At 44.9% G+C, this 13,310-nt stretch overlaps 5 protein-coding genes across 5 annotated transcripts; 2 read left to right on the plus strand and 3 right to left on the minus strand.

Moving 5' to 3' along the window:
* Positions 1-144: 144 nt before the first annotated feature.
* Positions 145-5,490, plus strand: IL334_007340 (uncharacterized protein; the record flags this gene model as incomplete). Its single annotated transcript, XM_062939030.1, has 12 exons — positions 145-1,046; positions 1,111-1,216; positions 1,280-1,861; positions 1,957-2,037; positions 2,106-2,256; positions 2,323-2,604; positions 2,685-3,184; positions 3,256-3,277; positions 3,344-3,637; positions 3,722-3,788; positions 3,850-5,125; positions 5,326-5,490. The coding sequence occupies 12 exons, from the start codon at positions 145-147 to the stop codon at positions 5,488-5,490; spliced, it is 4,428 nt and encodes a 1,475-aa protein (XP_062795081.1).
* A 295-nt stretch (positions 5,491-5,785) lies between these two features.
* On the minus strand, positions 5,786-6,490 carry IL334_007341 (uncharacterized protein; the record flags this gene model as incomplete). Its single annotated transcript, XM_062939031.1, has 1 exon — positions 5,786-6,490. One exon carries the CDS (start codon positions 6,488-6,490, stop codon positions 5,786-5,788), a length of 705 nt encoding a protein of 234 aa, XP_062795082.1.
* A 348-nt stretch (positions 6,491-6,838) lies between these two features.
* IL334_007342 (uncharacterized protein) lies at positions 6,839-10,015 on the plus strand (the record flags this gene model as incomplete). Its single annotated transcript, XM_062939032.1, has 3 exons — positions 6,839-7,804; positions 7,863-7,999; positions 8,065-10,015. 3 exons carry the CDS (start codon positions 6,839-6,841, stop codon positions 10,013-10,015), a joined length of 3,054 nt encoding a protein of 1,017 aa, XP_062795083.1.
* A 534-nt stretch (positions 10,016-10,549) lies between these two features.
* Positions 10,550-11,221, minus strand: IL334_007343 (uncharacterized protein; the record flags this gene model as incomplete). Its single annotated transcript, XM_062939033.1, has 2 exons — positions 10,550-10,588; positions 10,649-11,221. The coding sequence occupies 2 exons, from the start codon at positions 11,219-11,221 to the stop codon at positions 10,550-10,552; spliced, it is 612 nt and encodes a 203-aa protein (XP_062795084.1).
* A 915-nt stretch (positions 11,222-12,136) lies between these two features.
* Positions 12,137-12,792, minus strand: IL334_007344 (uncharacterized protein; the record flags this gene model as incomplete). Its single annotated transcript, XM_062939034.1, has 2 exons — positions 12,137-12,151; positions 12,217-12,792. The coding sequence occupies 2 exons, from the start codon at positions 12,790-12,792 to the stop codon at positions 12,137-12,139; spliced, it is 591 nt and encodes a 196-aa protein (XP_062795085.1).
* Positions 12,793-13,310: the final 518 nt, after the last annotated feature.

Raw genomic sequence — 13,310 nt, forward strand, 5'->3', positions numbered from 1 at the left:
CACTCCTTCGCGAGTTCCAGCTCACCTCCTTTCTTCACGACTTTTTAGGAAGTGTCCTTCTTTCTCTCCGACATATCGACAGGTATAAAAACGGACCACTCACTGGATTTACGAAATATGTCCATGAGGATATAGAACTTCACCATGTCAATACCCTCACCAAGTCCACCCCGGCTCCCTCCGAGGCGAGTCACGCCAATCACACCACCGATACGTCTGACAGAACCTGGTCCACCAATCTCAGAGCCCGTAGCTTCCACAGTACTCCCACTTCCACCTAGGATACAGTCTACCATGATATCAGAGTCTGTCACTCAAAGCGGAACAAACACAGAGCCCCATATACGGTCATATGCTATCAGTAACATGTCGCCTCCTTCTTTACCTCCTCGTAAAGCCTCGATATCAAAAGCAGTTCCTCAACCTATCTCAATCAGCACTGATCCAGTGACTAAAGCTACCCACGATGAGATATCGCCCTCGTCAGTCCAACCGGTCGACTTACTATCATTAGATACCGCAGATCCAGGTACAAACAATATCTCCATTACACCATCCAATGCAAACGGTGTATCCCCTTCTCCACCTGTTACAGCTGTAACGGTAGCTATTACACCTGCTACGCCACCTGATTCACAAGTCACTTCACCCAACTCACCTTCTTTGGGGCAATCAGTCGATACCCTTCCCACAACCCTGCCTGTTCTCCCTTCCAATGATTCAGCTGATGGGAATCTGCTTCATTCAGGGGATCCACCTGCTTTGCCTCCTCACAAAACTGCTCCTCCTCCTTTACCGCCTAGAAGATCGGAAACAACCAATGCAGCTTTATCTACAGTCCCTTCCATTGCACCGATGATCTGGATGATCACAATGATCCTCTTGGCATACATGAGAGTGTCTTTGATTACTCTTGTCGTACTTGGAACACTAGGCTACATTGGTATGAAGAGGTTAGAGGAGACAGCGGAGAAGTCTTTGACAAAGGAAGAAGCAGAAGATTTTGGTCCTCAATGTGAGGGCAACAAAGAAGCTGTAGACTGGGTGTGAGTGTGATCTGCTGCCTCACTGTCACTACAATCCGTACAAACCCTGATCATGATTTTACAGAAATCACGCACTATATGCTCTGTTCCCCCTGATCTCCACAGATGTCCTCACTCCGTTTGTGGATCTGATGGAAGACGCCCTAGCTGCTCAAGTACCTCCAGTGGTCGTAAGTTCAGCAGTTCTCACGTCACGAGGCATGCAGTCTAGCTGATTTCTGCCATTTTCGTAGACTTCGGTTCGACTTACATCACCAGCATTGGGCTCACAGCCTGTCTTACTCACTTCTATGAAACCTCTATCAGACCAAGAGTGGTTCTCGACCCTATCAATGCCTGATAGGCCGAGTGAATATACCTTAGACAGATCTCCATCGAAACAGAAGAAGGAACGGCAGCGTGGCGTCTCGTTCTCCACACCAGCTGGAGCTGGAGCCGATATTCCTAGATCTCATTCTGTATCTAGCAAGACCTCGGCCACCGATTCCGATAATTTAACACAAGAGACTCAAAAAAGGAGGAAAAGGGATAGAATATTGCAGAAGGTGTCAAGAAGAACTGCGCCGCTGAATAAGGGAAATAAGACATCTCATGGATCTCAATCACAGACACAAGCTCCCGATGGTAATTCCAGTGGAGATGTGATAGATGACCTAGACGGTCCAGACGGAGAGAGGAAACATGGTGGCGAAGAACAAGATGACTATATGAATGAAGACGATCCAAATGCTGGTCAGTACGTCAACTATCAAGTTGGATTTGAGTATAAGAGAAGCAAAGATGCCGAAAGAAAAGGAAGAGGCCTACATTGTTTGGTGAGCCTTTCATAGGCGTAGGCCAAAAGCCCGTTACAGCTGTGAACGAGAAACGTTATAACGTTATGTAGCTGACCGTCTGAGCATTTATACAGGCATACTTCGGATGGGGTATTAAAGGCGTCGCTAAATCTGAAATACCAGTATACATCGACGTTCTGTCAATCAAGGGCACAGTCAGCTATTTCCATTCCGTCGTCTAATTTACTCAGTGATACGCTTACAAGTCGTTTCTGATGTATAGGTCAATCTGCGTCTTCTGCTCTCTGCTACCCCTCCTTTCGTTCGTACGGGTACATTCTCACTGCCATCTTTGCCAGAATACGATGTATCAGCACATCCGCTCAAGAAAGGCACGTTCAACGCTATGGAACTACCAGGTATGAAGCAGTATGGTGAGCTCACGGTCCGATGGATCAATTTCCCCCTGTATCCAGCTAATGAAACGTATTTCAACACAGTCAAACAATCCATCACTGAGGTAGCATCAGCATTTGTTGCCCCGGAGTCGTACTCACTGGATCTTGACCGTTTGTTACTCGGAAGAGAAAGTTCACTAAGAACCCACACAATTGGAGTTTTACATATCATCATTAGATCAGCGGAAGATCTACCCAAGATGGATACTATGGGTTCATGTGATCCGTATATCTCGATTGGGTTCAGCAAATACCATAAACCAATGTTTTCAACTAGGACAATCAAGGATTCAAGAGATCCGATGTGGAATGAAGAAGCTTTCAGTGAGTACAATTAATACCTTTTCTTACTGTCTTGATATCGATCGGAGCTCACATGACTGGTGCTGATAAGACTATAATAGTTCTGGTGTCTGCCGATGCGATAGAAGCCGGTGAAAAACTTCGATTAAGGGCATGTGATTCTGATCGATTTTCAGCCGATGATGAATTGGGTATAGTACAAGTTGACTTGGCAGAATTGATCGATACACATCAAACCCAAAGATTCGATAGAAGGGATACCCTGAAAGCAGACAAACCAGGTATGAAATCATGTGGATTACTGAATTGGTCAATCCAATTTCATTCTTTGTGGCAAATGTCACCCGAAGAAGTTCAGAGGCGAGTTCTGAACAACCAACGAGAAGAAAAAGAAAATATCGAGCCTCCCCCGTCACAAAATGGATTACCTTGGATCTTGAATTTGTTAGATAAGTTGATTGATGGTAAAAATGAAGAATGGATCAAAAACAGAGAAGAGAAAAGAAAAGAAACTATGGCTTGGTTCACAGGTGAGAAAGAGAGAGATGAATTGGAAATTCAAGGTAAACCCGATGTAGATTTAAGAAGTGGAATCTTACAGGTAAGCAAAGCTTTGTCCATTTCTCACCATTCAAAGAGAAATCGTAGTACTAATATTGAGATTGATCGCAGTTTCACGTTCATCAATGCATTGGTAAGTAAAGTTATACATTGTCCCTCAGGCTCCACTGTGTCCCAATTATTCTGATCGTAATTGCAGACCTCGAAGTTGAGCCTATTTCTGGAACTTATTCGTCCAATGGAATATCCCGAAAATCACCAGCCGGTGGTCAACCTGCACTTGCAACATTGATTGATCGGACTCCGACTGAAAATCCAGATCCACCTTCAGCATATTGTGAAGTACTCCTAAACGATAAGCTAGTGTATAGGACAAGAACCAAGCAGGTCACTCCGTTGCCATACTTCAATGCTGTCAGTGAGCGATTTGTGAGAGATTGGAATAAGGGGAAAATCGTGTTTGTAGTGAGGGATGAGAGGAATAGGGAACATGGTGAGTGAGACGAGGAGCAGAGAGTCATTTGCATGACAGGAGAAAGTTTCGTGCATCAAGGTTGCAGCTGACTTCGCTATGTAGACCCCATACTTGGCATCGTGTCAATTCCCCTAAAAGAAGCTTTCAAAACAGGAAGTCAGTTCACAAGGTATGTTATACGTAATCATCCACACCATTGTGCATATTATCCATCTGACGCTATGGAGCAGGTGGTTCCCACTAGTTGGCGGATTAGGATGGGGTCGAATTCGAATATCCTTGTTGTGGAAACCACTCGATATGTCGTTACCAAGGGGTGTATCAGGCTTCGAAGTAGCTACATTCCGATTACGGTCTTTGTCAGTCTCGTCACTTGGATTGGGTTCAACATCAGAGAAAGGTCTCTCGTTATTATTATCCACTGATACAGATAAATTCGAATTGGAGACTTCTTCAGAAGAGATTTCAACGACACCCATATCGGCAAGAACGAGTTTAGAAAGATTGCAATCACCTGCAAAGCAATCTCAGTCCCCTTCTAGAAATTCTTTGGACGAAGAGGTCGAACTAGAATTTGATTTATCAAATAAACGTATTAGATTAGCTATAATGTATAGACATTCATGCTCATTACTCATAACACTAGTTTCAAAATCAAGCGTGTTGAAAAAGAAAAAAGTCATAGGAATGGGTGTAGTCAGATTGAGTGAGATGATTGATGGGAAAGGTAATTCAAAGATTGGTATTTACGGTACAGAAGATGTTGAAGAAATCATGAGATTACAAGAGATGATGGATAATGAAGAGAAAGAACAAGTGCCCAGCGGTAGCGGTAGTGATAGTAACAATTTACCTTTATCTTCACCTGGACTCAATTACAAGCCTATTGGAAACAGGAAACCAAGTCTAAGGAAAAGAATCTCAGAAAGAAAGTCATGGCCTAATTCCAACAACAATTCCAATTCGGATATTAGGACAATTCGTGACAGGACGTTCTCAAACGCATCTGTCAAATCAAATTCAACTTTTTCCTTGCATTCAAATTTCACTTCAAATCATCCTAATTTGCTGGGATATGCAAATTTGACTTTTGATTTGAAGCCCGGAGTGTCAAAAACTCATAGGAAGATAACGAAAAGGGATTTAAGATTCGGTAAAGTATATGAAAGTTGGGAAGTGGAAAATGAGATCAAGATGGGCTGGGATAAGATGAATCAAGGTGATAGGATGCATCAGGAACTCAGAGACATTGGAAGCTCGAACCGTGACGCCAATAATAAAGAAGCAGGGGAAAGGAGAACCAGTAACGATGATGATGATGATGATGACGACGACGACGACGATGAAGACGATAACGATGATATCCAGGATGATGACGATTCTGATGAAGAAGAGGCGAGAGACGCAAAAGAGGAACTGGAGAAAGGAGATTTAAGTGATACAGATGACGAACTGGACAATAAAGTCTCAGAGAGAAAGGCACATTCACATGCTTTACATAAACGTGTAAGTGATTCTCATATCGACTAAATAAGAAGAAGCTAACCTGTGAGACATCTTATCATCTTGCTTCTGGTATTCGGTTATACGTTACTTGTCCTCCTATCCACGAATGCCAACGCAACATTTCGATCGATCTTGTCCATCCCGTTCTCACGACCCATACTCCAACCCGCACCGCAAATTACCCATCCGCCCGCCCACAGCATAAAGGAGTGTTCCAATTGAAGATCGCTCGAACAGGTCGATATATGAAAGATAAGTTGAGCGCAAAAGTGTACTCTGCAGCACATAGTGGTGGTAATAAGGATGAAGGTAGAAGTAGAGGTACAGATATGGCTGTTGAACGTGAAGGTATTTCGAAGATGTAGTCACTCTGTCTAAATGTTGTTGTACACTGTTATAGCTCGAAGCCCATAGAGGATTATACACGATGTTTGTACGATCAAATCGATGAAACGCATGGCTGTGTCCTACTGAGTTTTGATAGTTGCACTAGGTCCTAATCATTCAGTCGTTGAGTCGCAACGGTAGGTACTGTGAATCTGCCCTGCGACTGTTTTTCGCGGAGTGCAATTTCCTCCACAACCGTTGTCAATTCCCAAGCAGCACGAGCTCTATCTTCTGAGACTGACAGACATAACCCCACAATCTGTTGTTGTGATATTATAAGACCCAATCGAAGATGGTTGTGCAGCCGGCAGCTATGGCCAAAATGATCACTCCTCCAATACTCAACATGATCGACAGCAATTCCTTGGAATCCGGAGGTTGGAATGGACCGTCATACTCCATATTGTTATCGGAATTTTCATATTCTAGATTCACTGATCCTCTCGTAGTTGTTCTTGATAGAGCATGAGCAGTGGGTGAAACGTTGTGTCCTGAAAGCATCACTTTTCGCGATAAGAGTGGTTTGGAATTGCTTGTATCATTATGATCATACTCTTCTTCTTCTTCTTCCAGATTACTATTATCTCCATCAATCCTACCTTGAGAGCCACCGGACAAAGCTGAGCCACGTCGATTTGAGAAGGAATGATCGTTGTATTGGCTCAGATGTGGCGTACTACTACTAGCTGCACTCTCTAGAGAAGGTAAATCTTCTTCTGATAAAATAGGATCTAAAATTCTATTTGCTCCAGCAGATAACACTCTCCTTACAGGATTATATTGATGTACACCATAAACATTTGGGTGTGTCTGAATTTCCAGTTCTATATCATCGTTCGCTGTCGGAGTTGAAGTTGACGGCGGAGGGAAGAATAATCCGGAGGACAGGACTGAAGGTGATCTTGCTATGGATAAAGATAACGAAGATGATCTAGGTCGATGTTTACCTGATAAGATGGAGGACGGGGGGTTTGACATTGTTTTCGGGATTGGTCATAACCACTTCGGAATGCAATGGGAATTATATGTTCTTCTCCTTATTCTGTACCCATATGCGTACGCTGTTCTCGTGGCAGCTCTCGTGAATGATACGGAAAAGAAAGTGACTGAACGGTAAGGATGGATGTTCACAAAGAAAGGGAGGAATATATATGACCAAAATGATGATATCTACCACGCGACGTTGATCTCGTAAGGTTTACCAACAAACGTCAACGGAATTCACCTTTGTATAACCGTGTCGGCCAATCTACGATACGACTTCATCACTATAGTCTTGATCGTCTATAGCCTGATCTCCTCTGCGAGCCATATCCGCAATTCGAGATGGACGATCCATGGGCAGCACCAACATGGTCGTCATCATCAAAGCCAACATCGTCAATGATCATGCCCTCCCCAGGTCGTACTACCCCTCCACCGCGATTTGACGATTCTGATCCTTGGGGTATATCTCAAGCTTCCGAGACCGCAGTAATAGTACCAACGGTAACGGATCAATCTTTGAGGAACCAGCCTGAGGTCAAAGAAGCTCCTGTGTGGGGAGGCGAGGATCACGCTTCGTGGGGAGCTGAAAGCGCGGACAGGGAGCTCGCGGATCCTCAAACAAAAATGGAAAAAGCAGAATCTGAGGACAACCCAGTATGGGGAACAAATACGAATGTACAAGAGGAACCTCCAATACCTATTACGCCTGATCACCACATACCTTCACCGTCATCTTTATCACCAACGTCTTTTAAATCTCCTTCCCCCATATCAGCTCCTTCGGGTCCTATATCTCCACATAAGATCCCTTCGCCGTCCTTTACACACTCGCCAAAATTCGAACTTCCCATAAGTTCAGAGGATCTGCCTTCATCGACATTACCCAGTTTCACACCAATACCCAAATCACCTTCATTTGGTGACGATTTTGGTGGCTTTGCAACTGGCTCAGCGCTCAACTCTTCCGGAAATGACCCTTGGGGTGGAAGCAATGATATAGCTGGGCCAAGTACTGTTACATCAAAAGACAATTCAGGATGGGGAGGAGAAGAGATCTCATGGAGTAGATCGGGACCTACGGATCAATCTTGGGGAGGCGAGATTGAGAACACCTATGGTCATGATGTGGAAAGTCCTTTCAAGTCAATATTACCTGAACGAGAGGAAGAAGAAGAAGAAGACGCGGAAGGCGATGATGAAGGTTGGGGAAGAGGTAGGCTACCGCCAAAGATAGAAACCAGACCTCAGGGAAACAATGATTGGGAAGAAGCACAACGTAAAATCAGAATCAAACAACTAAGAGCAGTAAGATACTCGCCATGACTACTTATTCTTTGCGTTGGAAGCTGACCCGATTGCTTAGCCACAAGAAAAGATCGATCAACTTGCCAAAGCTTGGACGGAATTGTTAGGTAGTGTAATACAATCTGAGCTAGAAAAAAGGACTGGTGCAGAAGAAATGCAATTCGAGGAGAAGGTGAGGAAGCTTGAAGATGATACGTAAGTCTATACATAAAATTGTATGATCATGGGTTTTAAGCAAAGCTGATACTCTTTATGAACAGTATTGATCGTCTAAGATCTCTCACAAACATTCCTCCCGATATCAACACTTATCCGCCTTCGTTAACATCTTTGACGACCCATGAACGATTCGTTTACGCCCTTCAACGGCCTATTCCGTCACCGTCAACTTCCCTTCTGACAACTACCGTTTCTCGACGATCTGCTCAAGTGGACCCACTCACATTTACCAGCGCAAATCAAGAAACGTCGTGGACAAGCAGATCAATGCTGGGTGAGCCTGATGCTCCTACATTCGATGGATCGATACAGGAGGAACAAAATAAAAGCAAATGGTCATTCTGGGGTAAGAGACCTGTCCCAGAAAGACAACTTACGACTTCCGGTGGAGGAGTACTGGAACGCAAATCTGTCTCTTCACCTGATCCATCAATTGAAAGACATATATCGGATGTACATTTACCCTCAGTATCATCTTCTAGAGCACCTTCGATATCTGTTCAGCCTTCTCGACCTTCCTCCCCTGCGCCTACACCCACCCTTCCCTCATCAACTTCGCACGATTCAGTGGGCCAAGCTGCTAATTCAGGTCCATTACCCCAATCGCAACCGATTCAAGCAGGTCCTTCAGCGGTGTCTAGGTTCTTTGGTCGACTGTCACGTAATAAACCATCAGCAACCACGTCGACGCAGGAGGTGGATGCGAAAGATCTCGAATTGTCAGCTGATGACTTTTCTTTCTTGTCCGAGGTGCCCTCGATCACTCAACCTCCCGCAGAGAAAGGTGTCGGAGATCTACTAGCATTGGAACCAGGCAGGAATGAACAAATCGCATCTCTTGAAAGTCTACTTAATTCGAAACCGGCACCTTTACCTAAACCTCTTGCGCCTCCCCCTAAGGGTCTTTCAGGCTCCCAAGCAGGTGCTGGGAAATTTGTCGCTAGAATGAAATCACCTCCGCCGAACGACATGGACCTATTGGGTGACCTAGATTTTGCCGGAAATATCACATCTGCGGCTCAATCGCCTATAACACAATCGCCATCCACAGAAATCGCTTCTCATGCTAATAACGCGTGGGATGATTTCTTATCACTCGGATCTAGCAGTCAAACAACCAATTCTGTCTCTCGTATCATATCACCGTCTACTCCGATTGCAGCGGCGCCTCTGACAGCGGTCAGGTCCGGTACACCTACTGTATCTCTGTCGCCACCTCCGCCTGTGTCGTCGATAATGCCTAATTTGTCATCTACGGTCAATTTCGAACCTAAACCGTCAATGCCTGAGAAGAATGGCTCATTAGTAACAAGTGACTTTGGTGATATTGATGATTTCGGTACGCCTCAACATGCTTCCATCTCGACATTTGACGATTTTGGTGATTTCTCCGCATTCCAATCTACCACCAGTACTTCCACCGTGCCTGTACCTTTATCGTCCATGAGCAAACCTCTTCCGGTGTTGAATCAGATGCCTACCAAACCGGCTATAGCATCCACACCAGCACCTTTATCTAAATCATCATCGATGTCTACACCTGTCAATCATGCAAGACCAGGTTCATTAGACCACACGCCTACCATAAATCTACTTTCAGGGGCTTCAGCATCGCGAGGTAAAAGGTGGCCTGCGCCCCCAAGTCCAATTGCGCCGGTCTTAGCACCACCCCCGAAACCCGCTCAACCTCACCAAGTTCAAGCCGGATTCCCGTTTCTTAGTCCTCCACCTCCCGGAAGACCCAATTCAAGAGGAAGTTTACTAGACGGTGCTGAAAAATCACGCACACCAAAATCTCACTCGAATACAACGACAAACGATTTGGGTCCTAGTTCTTCGTCTATGTTCGGAGGTGCATTGGAACCTTCGAGATCAACTACTCCAAACCAAATGGCACCATCGCTAGCAGTCAGTCCGACGCTGAGCTCCATGAACCCGCAAGGAAAAGGCGGTCTTTCTGCGCAAGACTTGTCCTTCTTCGACAGCTTATGATGGAAAGTAGGCAACGATTCGTCTAGACTGATGTATGAGTCATGATGCATCTAACAAGACAAATAGAGGAATGAATTGTGGTAGCACAGCGAGCATTTTGCGTGAATCGAGCGGCGATTTGATGCAATCGATCAGCCTCCATTGCACCCGTTTGTAGATCTATCAGTTGACCACAGCTTTGCATTTTTTCACATAATTGGACACTGTATTGACAGTTGATAGCATTATATGTAATTCACACTGATTAACACTAACTTCCTTACGACTCCAATCCTCGTTTTGCTATTCGTCTTGTTTTTTCTTTTTCCGTTTTTTTTCTGGTTTTTCGGGTTTCATGTTTATCCTCTTTGATTTCTTCGATTTTTTCGTGTACTAATCGGATCTTCTCTGTTTTGTAACTCAGGTTCAGAGTGAGTGCACGCACTGGTTGATTCTCCTTGTTTTCACTTGCATATAGTCGACATCTCTTGGCTTACCCCAATGACTTGCAACTGAAAAATGGCTGCTTCAACCGCATGCACTGTTCAAGTGTCCCTAGTATAGATGTGCCCGTACTGTATCATCGTCGCCAACCTGTTATCCAAGTGTCAGAGTTGATCGACATCTTGCACTTCAATAAGGAAGAGTACTTACAGGAGTCAAGGTTTTGACATACCCTTCCCACACCGGGTCGGGGACAGAACGGGCAGATGAAAGAGGAAACCCATGTTTCTGAATGGTGCTGACAGATCGAAATCCGATGTTATTTGGGTTGGAACTTTGAGTCATAGTATGATTGGCTTTCCACTTAATTCTCCTGACCGTCCCAACTCTCTGAGTCCACCCTTCACTCCCCTCTCCCAGATTTACTCGAGACATAGGTGAATCCGTCGTGAAGGAGCTTGTTCCCTCTCTGAAATAGATTTCGGCTAGTTCTATCAGGCTGTAATGTGTTATATGATCGAGGTCGATTGAACCAGCGATGCAGTATTCGCCTAAAGTGTTCCCGGACTCCCTTGAGATTTCGGCGTCAGTGTCGATGTGAGCGGTTGTATTCTGTTTGGGGACGAATATTGAGATGGGCGCCTCATCGTCAACACTTACACCATAGATTCCGGGGACGGCAACCTGCTCCGTGTTCGCTTGTGTACTGGCAAATGTCGCAAACCGAGCTTGATCAGCATCATCTGCAAGGCCGAAGCTCATTGTTTGGGGTACTGGTACCATTGATTCTATTTGTAGACGGCGGTAGTCTGTGGGTTCGGTCGTGTCTTGATATTTGATGCGGGCAGTAGCACCCTGCTTGAGACATAGTGTTCCTCCAGTGTACGTACGAAATGGAATCTGACCCGAATTGGAGGTCACGGTCGACATGATTGGGAGTGCAAGGATACTGAATGTAATTGAGTGAATAATTGTTAAGGTTGATTCGTTGCAATGATCTGGAATCTGCATCGTATTTATACCTAGTCCTGGGGGAAAGAGACGCTGTCAACTGAATTCAGGAAGGCATCTTTCCTTTTTCAGCCACATGCGACAAAAGAGCAGCAAGACAAAGAAAGAATGAAGGAAGCCTCAACGCATTCGGTTAAGATCCGCTCGGCTCATGTTAGCGAAGGTATTCTCTTTCCATTCCTAAGAAGCATAGACTCTTTACAAGCCCAAGAGCTTTTATAGACGGAGAATGTCTTCTTTCGACGACGAATTCACCACCACTTCTTGTCATGACGATGATACAGTACAATCGTCATGGGGAGACAAATCCAGTGTCTTCCCGCCTTTACAAATCGACTCGTCATTCTCCAAGTGACGAATCAGAAGCTGATAAGACGTTCTTGTGCACAAATTTGTTGGCCAAAGGTCATATCATCGGAGAAGCCTCAGATCTGTATATCGACACGCGTAGTTCCTGTAATTCGATAAAGTGTTGGAGATATAGTGGGAAATGAGAAAATGTCAGAGTCCTGCTACTTGTGGAGTACGTGAAGAACAATCATGATATTCAGATTACATCACGCCTGAGATCGATGAGTCATAGATACTATTGCAAAATCGATCCTTCCTGTCCTCCTTGGTGGTCATCTTCGGTCCAACACTTAGTATACTTCTTTGATGTTCGCAGGTCTCAAACACTTGCACCGTTTACGACTTTGACACCTATTCAAACTTTTATCAGTACCAGTAGTCAGTTGATGGCAATTTGAGACTTTGAATGAACTCACGGGAGTAAGAATTTCAGCAGCTCCTTCCCATGTTGTTACATCCGCTCTCCAGTTGGTATCGGCAAGGCGAAAGGGAATTCCACCATGATCCATACTTTTGACGGATCGAAATCCAGAATGATTCTGTTCAGAACCTTGCACTACGATGTGATTGGGTTCCCACTCGAACATTCTGTGTGTACCGATACTGGTAGTACACCATCCACTTCGATCACCTAGGTCTGCCTCTGAGACGTCTATAGCCTTTTCAAACGTGCTCCTGCCATCGGTCACCGTAGGAATGGCGTTCATCAGGTCATAAAAGGTGTTTCTACCTACATCTAGTGAGCCAGCGACACAATACTTTCGCGAAGTGTTTACGTCCTCGCGAGAGTTGTCAGCCTCAACGTCGATGTGAGCTACCCCACCGTTATTAGGCAAGAATATAGTGGTTTGCACACCGTTGTCTGTACTTTTCCCATACATCCCTCGGAAGGCTATCTGTTTGGTATCAAATTGACCACTAGCAAATTTAGCAAAGCGAGTCTGGTCGCCAGCCTCTTCAGCTCCCCAGCTGTCGAGGGGCGATGGCACCATTGTTTTGATGTGCAAATAGCGACGATAAGACGCTGCGGTGTTATCTTGATAAGTAACACCAGCCTTAGCATCCTGTTTGATACAAGTTGTTCCTCCAGGGTAGGTAAAGAATTGTTGAGATTCAGATGACTTCGACATGGCGAGTCAATACAGCAATGTGCACTTAGGGCCTGAAAGTATGTGATAATCAGCTCAGACAAGGGATGAACAATGATAATATTGAGAGGTCATGTGCACAGGGAGGGATTGCTTGTCTTTTTATACATGACACTACAGAGGAGGCTTGATGTAGAATGGCATTTGAGAACGGCCTATGTCCTTTGTAAACCATAGAAGCTGCCCCAAGCCTGTCCGACGATCACGGGAGAAGCATCCCTTGTATACAAGACTTGGCAAGAAAATGCGAAGAGCTTATCTTATGCGAATGGGATGTCTTCTGTCCGTGACCGATGACGATCCTTTATCTAAGGATGAAGTGCATTTTCCTGGGATGTCTAATCTCATGACTCATTTCCAAA

Source organism: Kwoniella shivajii, chromosome 10 (genome assembly GCF_035658355.1).
Source record: "Kwoniella shivajii chromosome 10, complete sequence".
NCBI lineage: Eukaryota > Fungi > Basidiomycota > Tremellomycetes > Tremellales > Cryptococcaceae > Kwoniella > Kwoniella shivajii.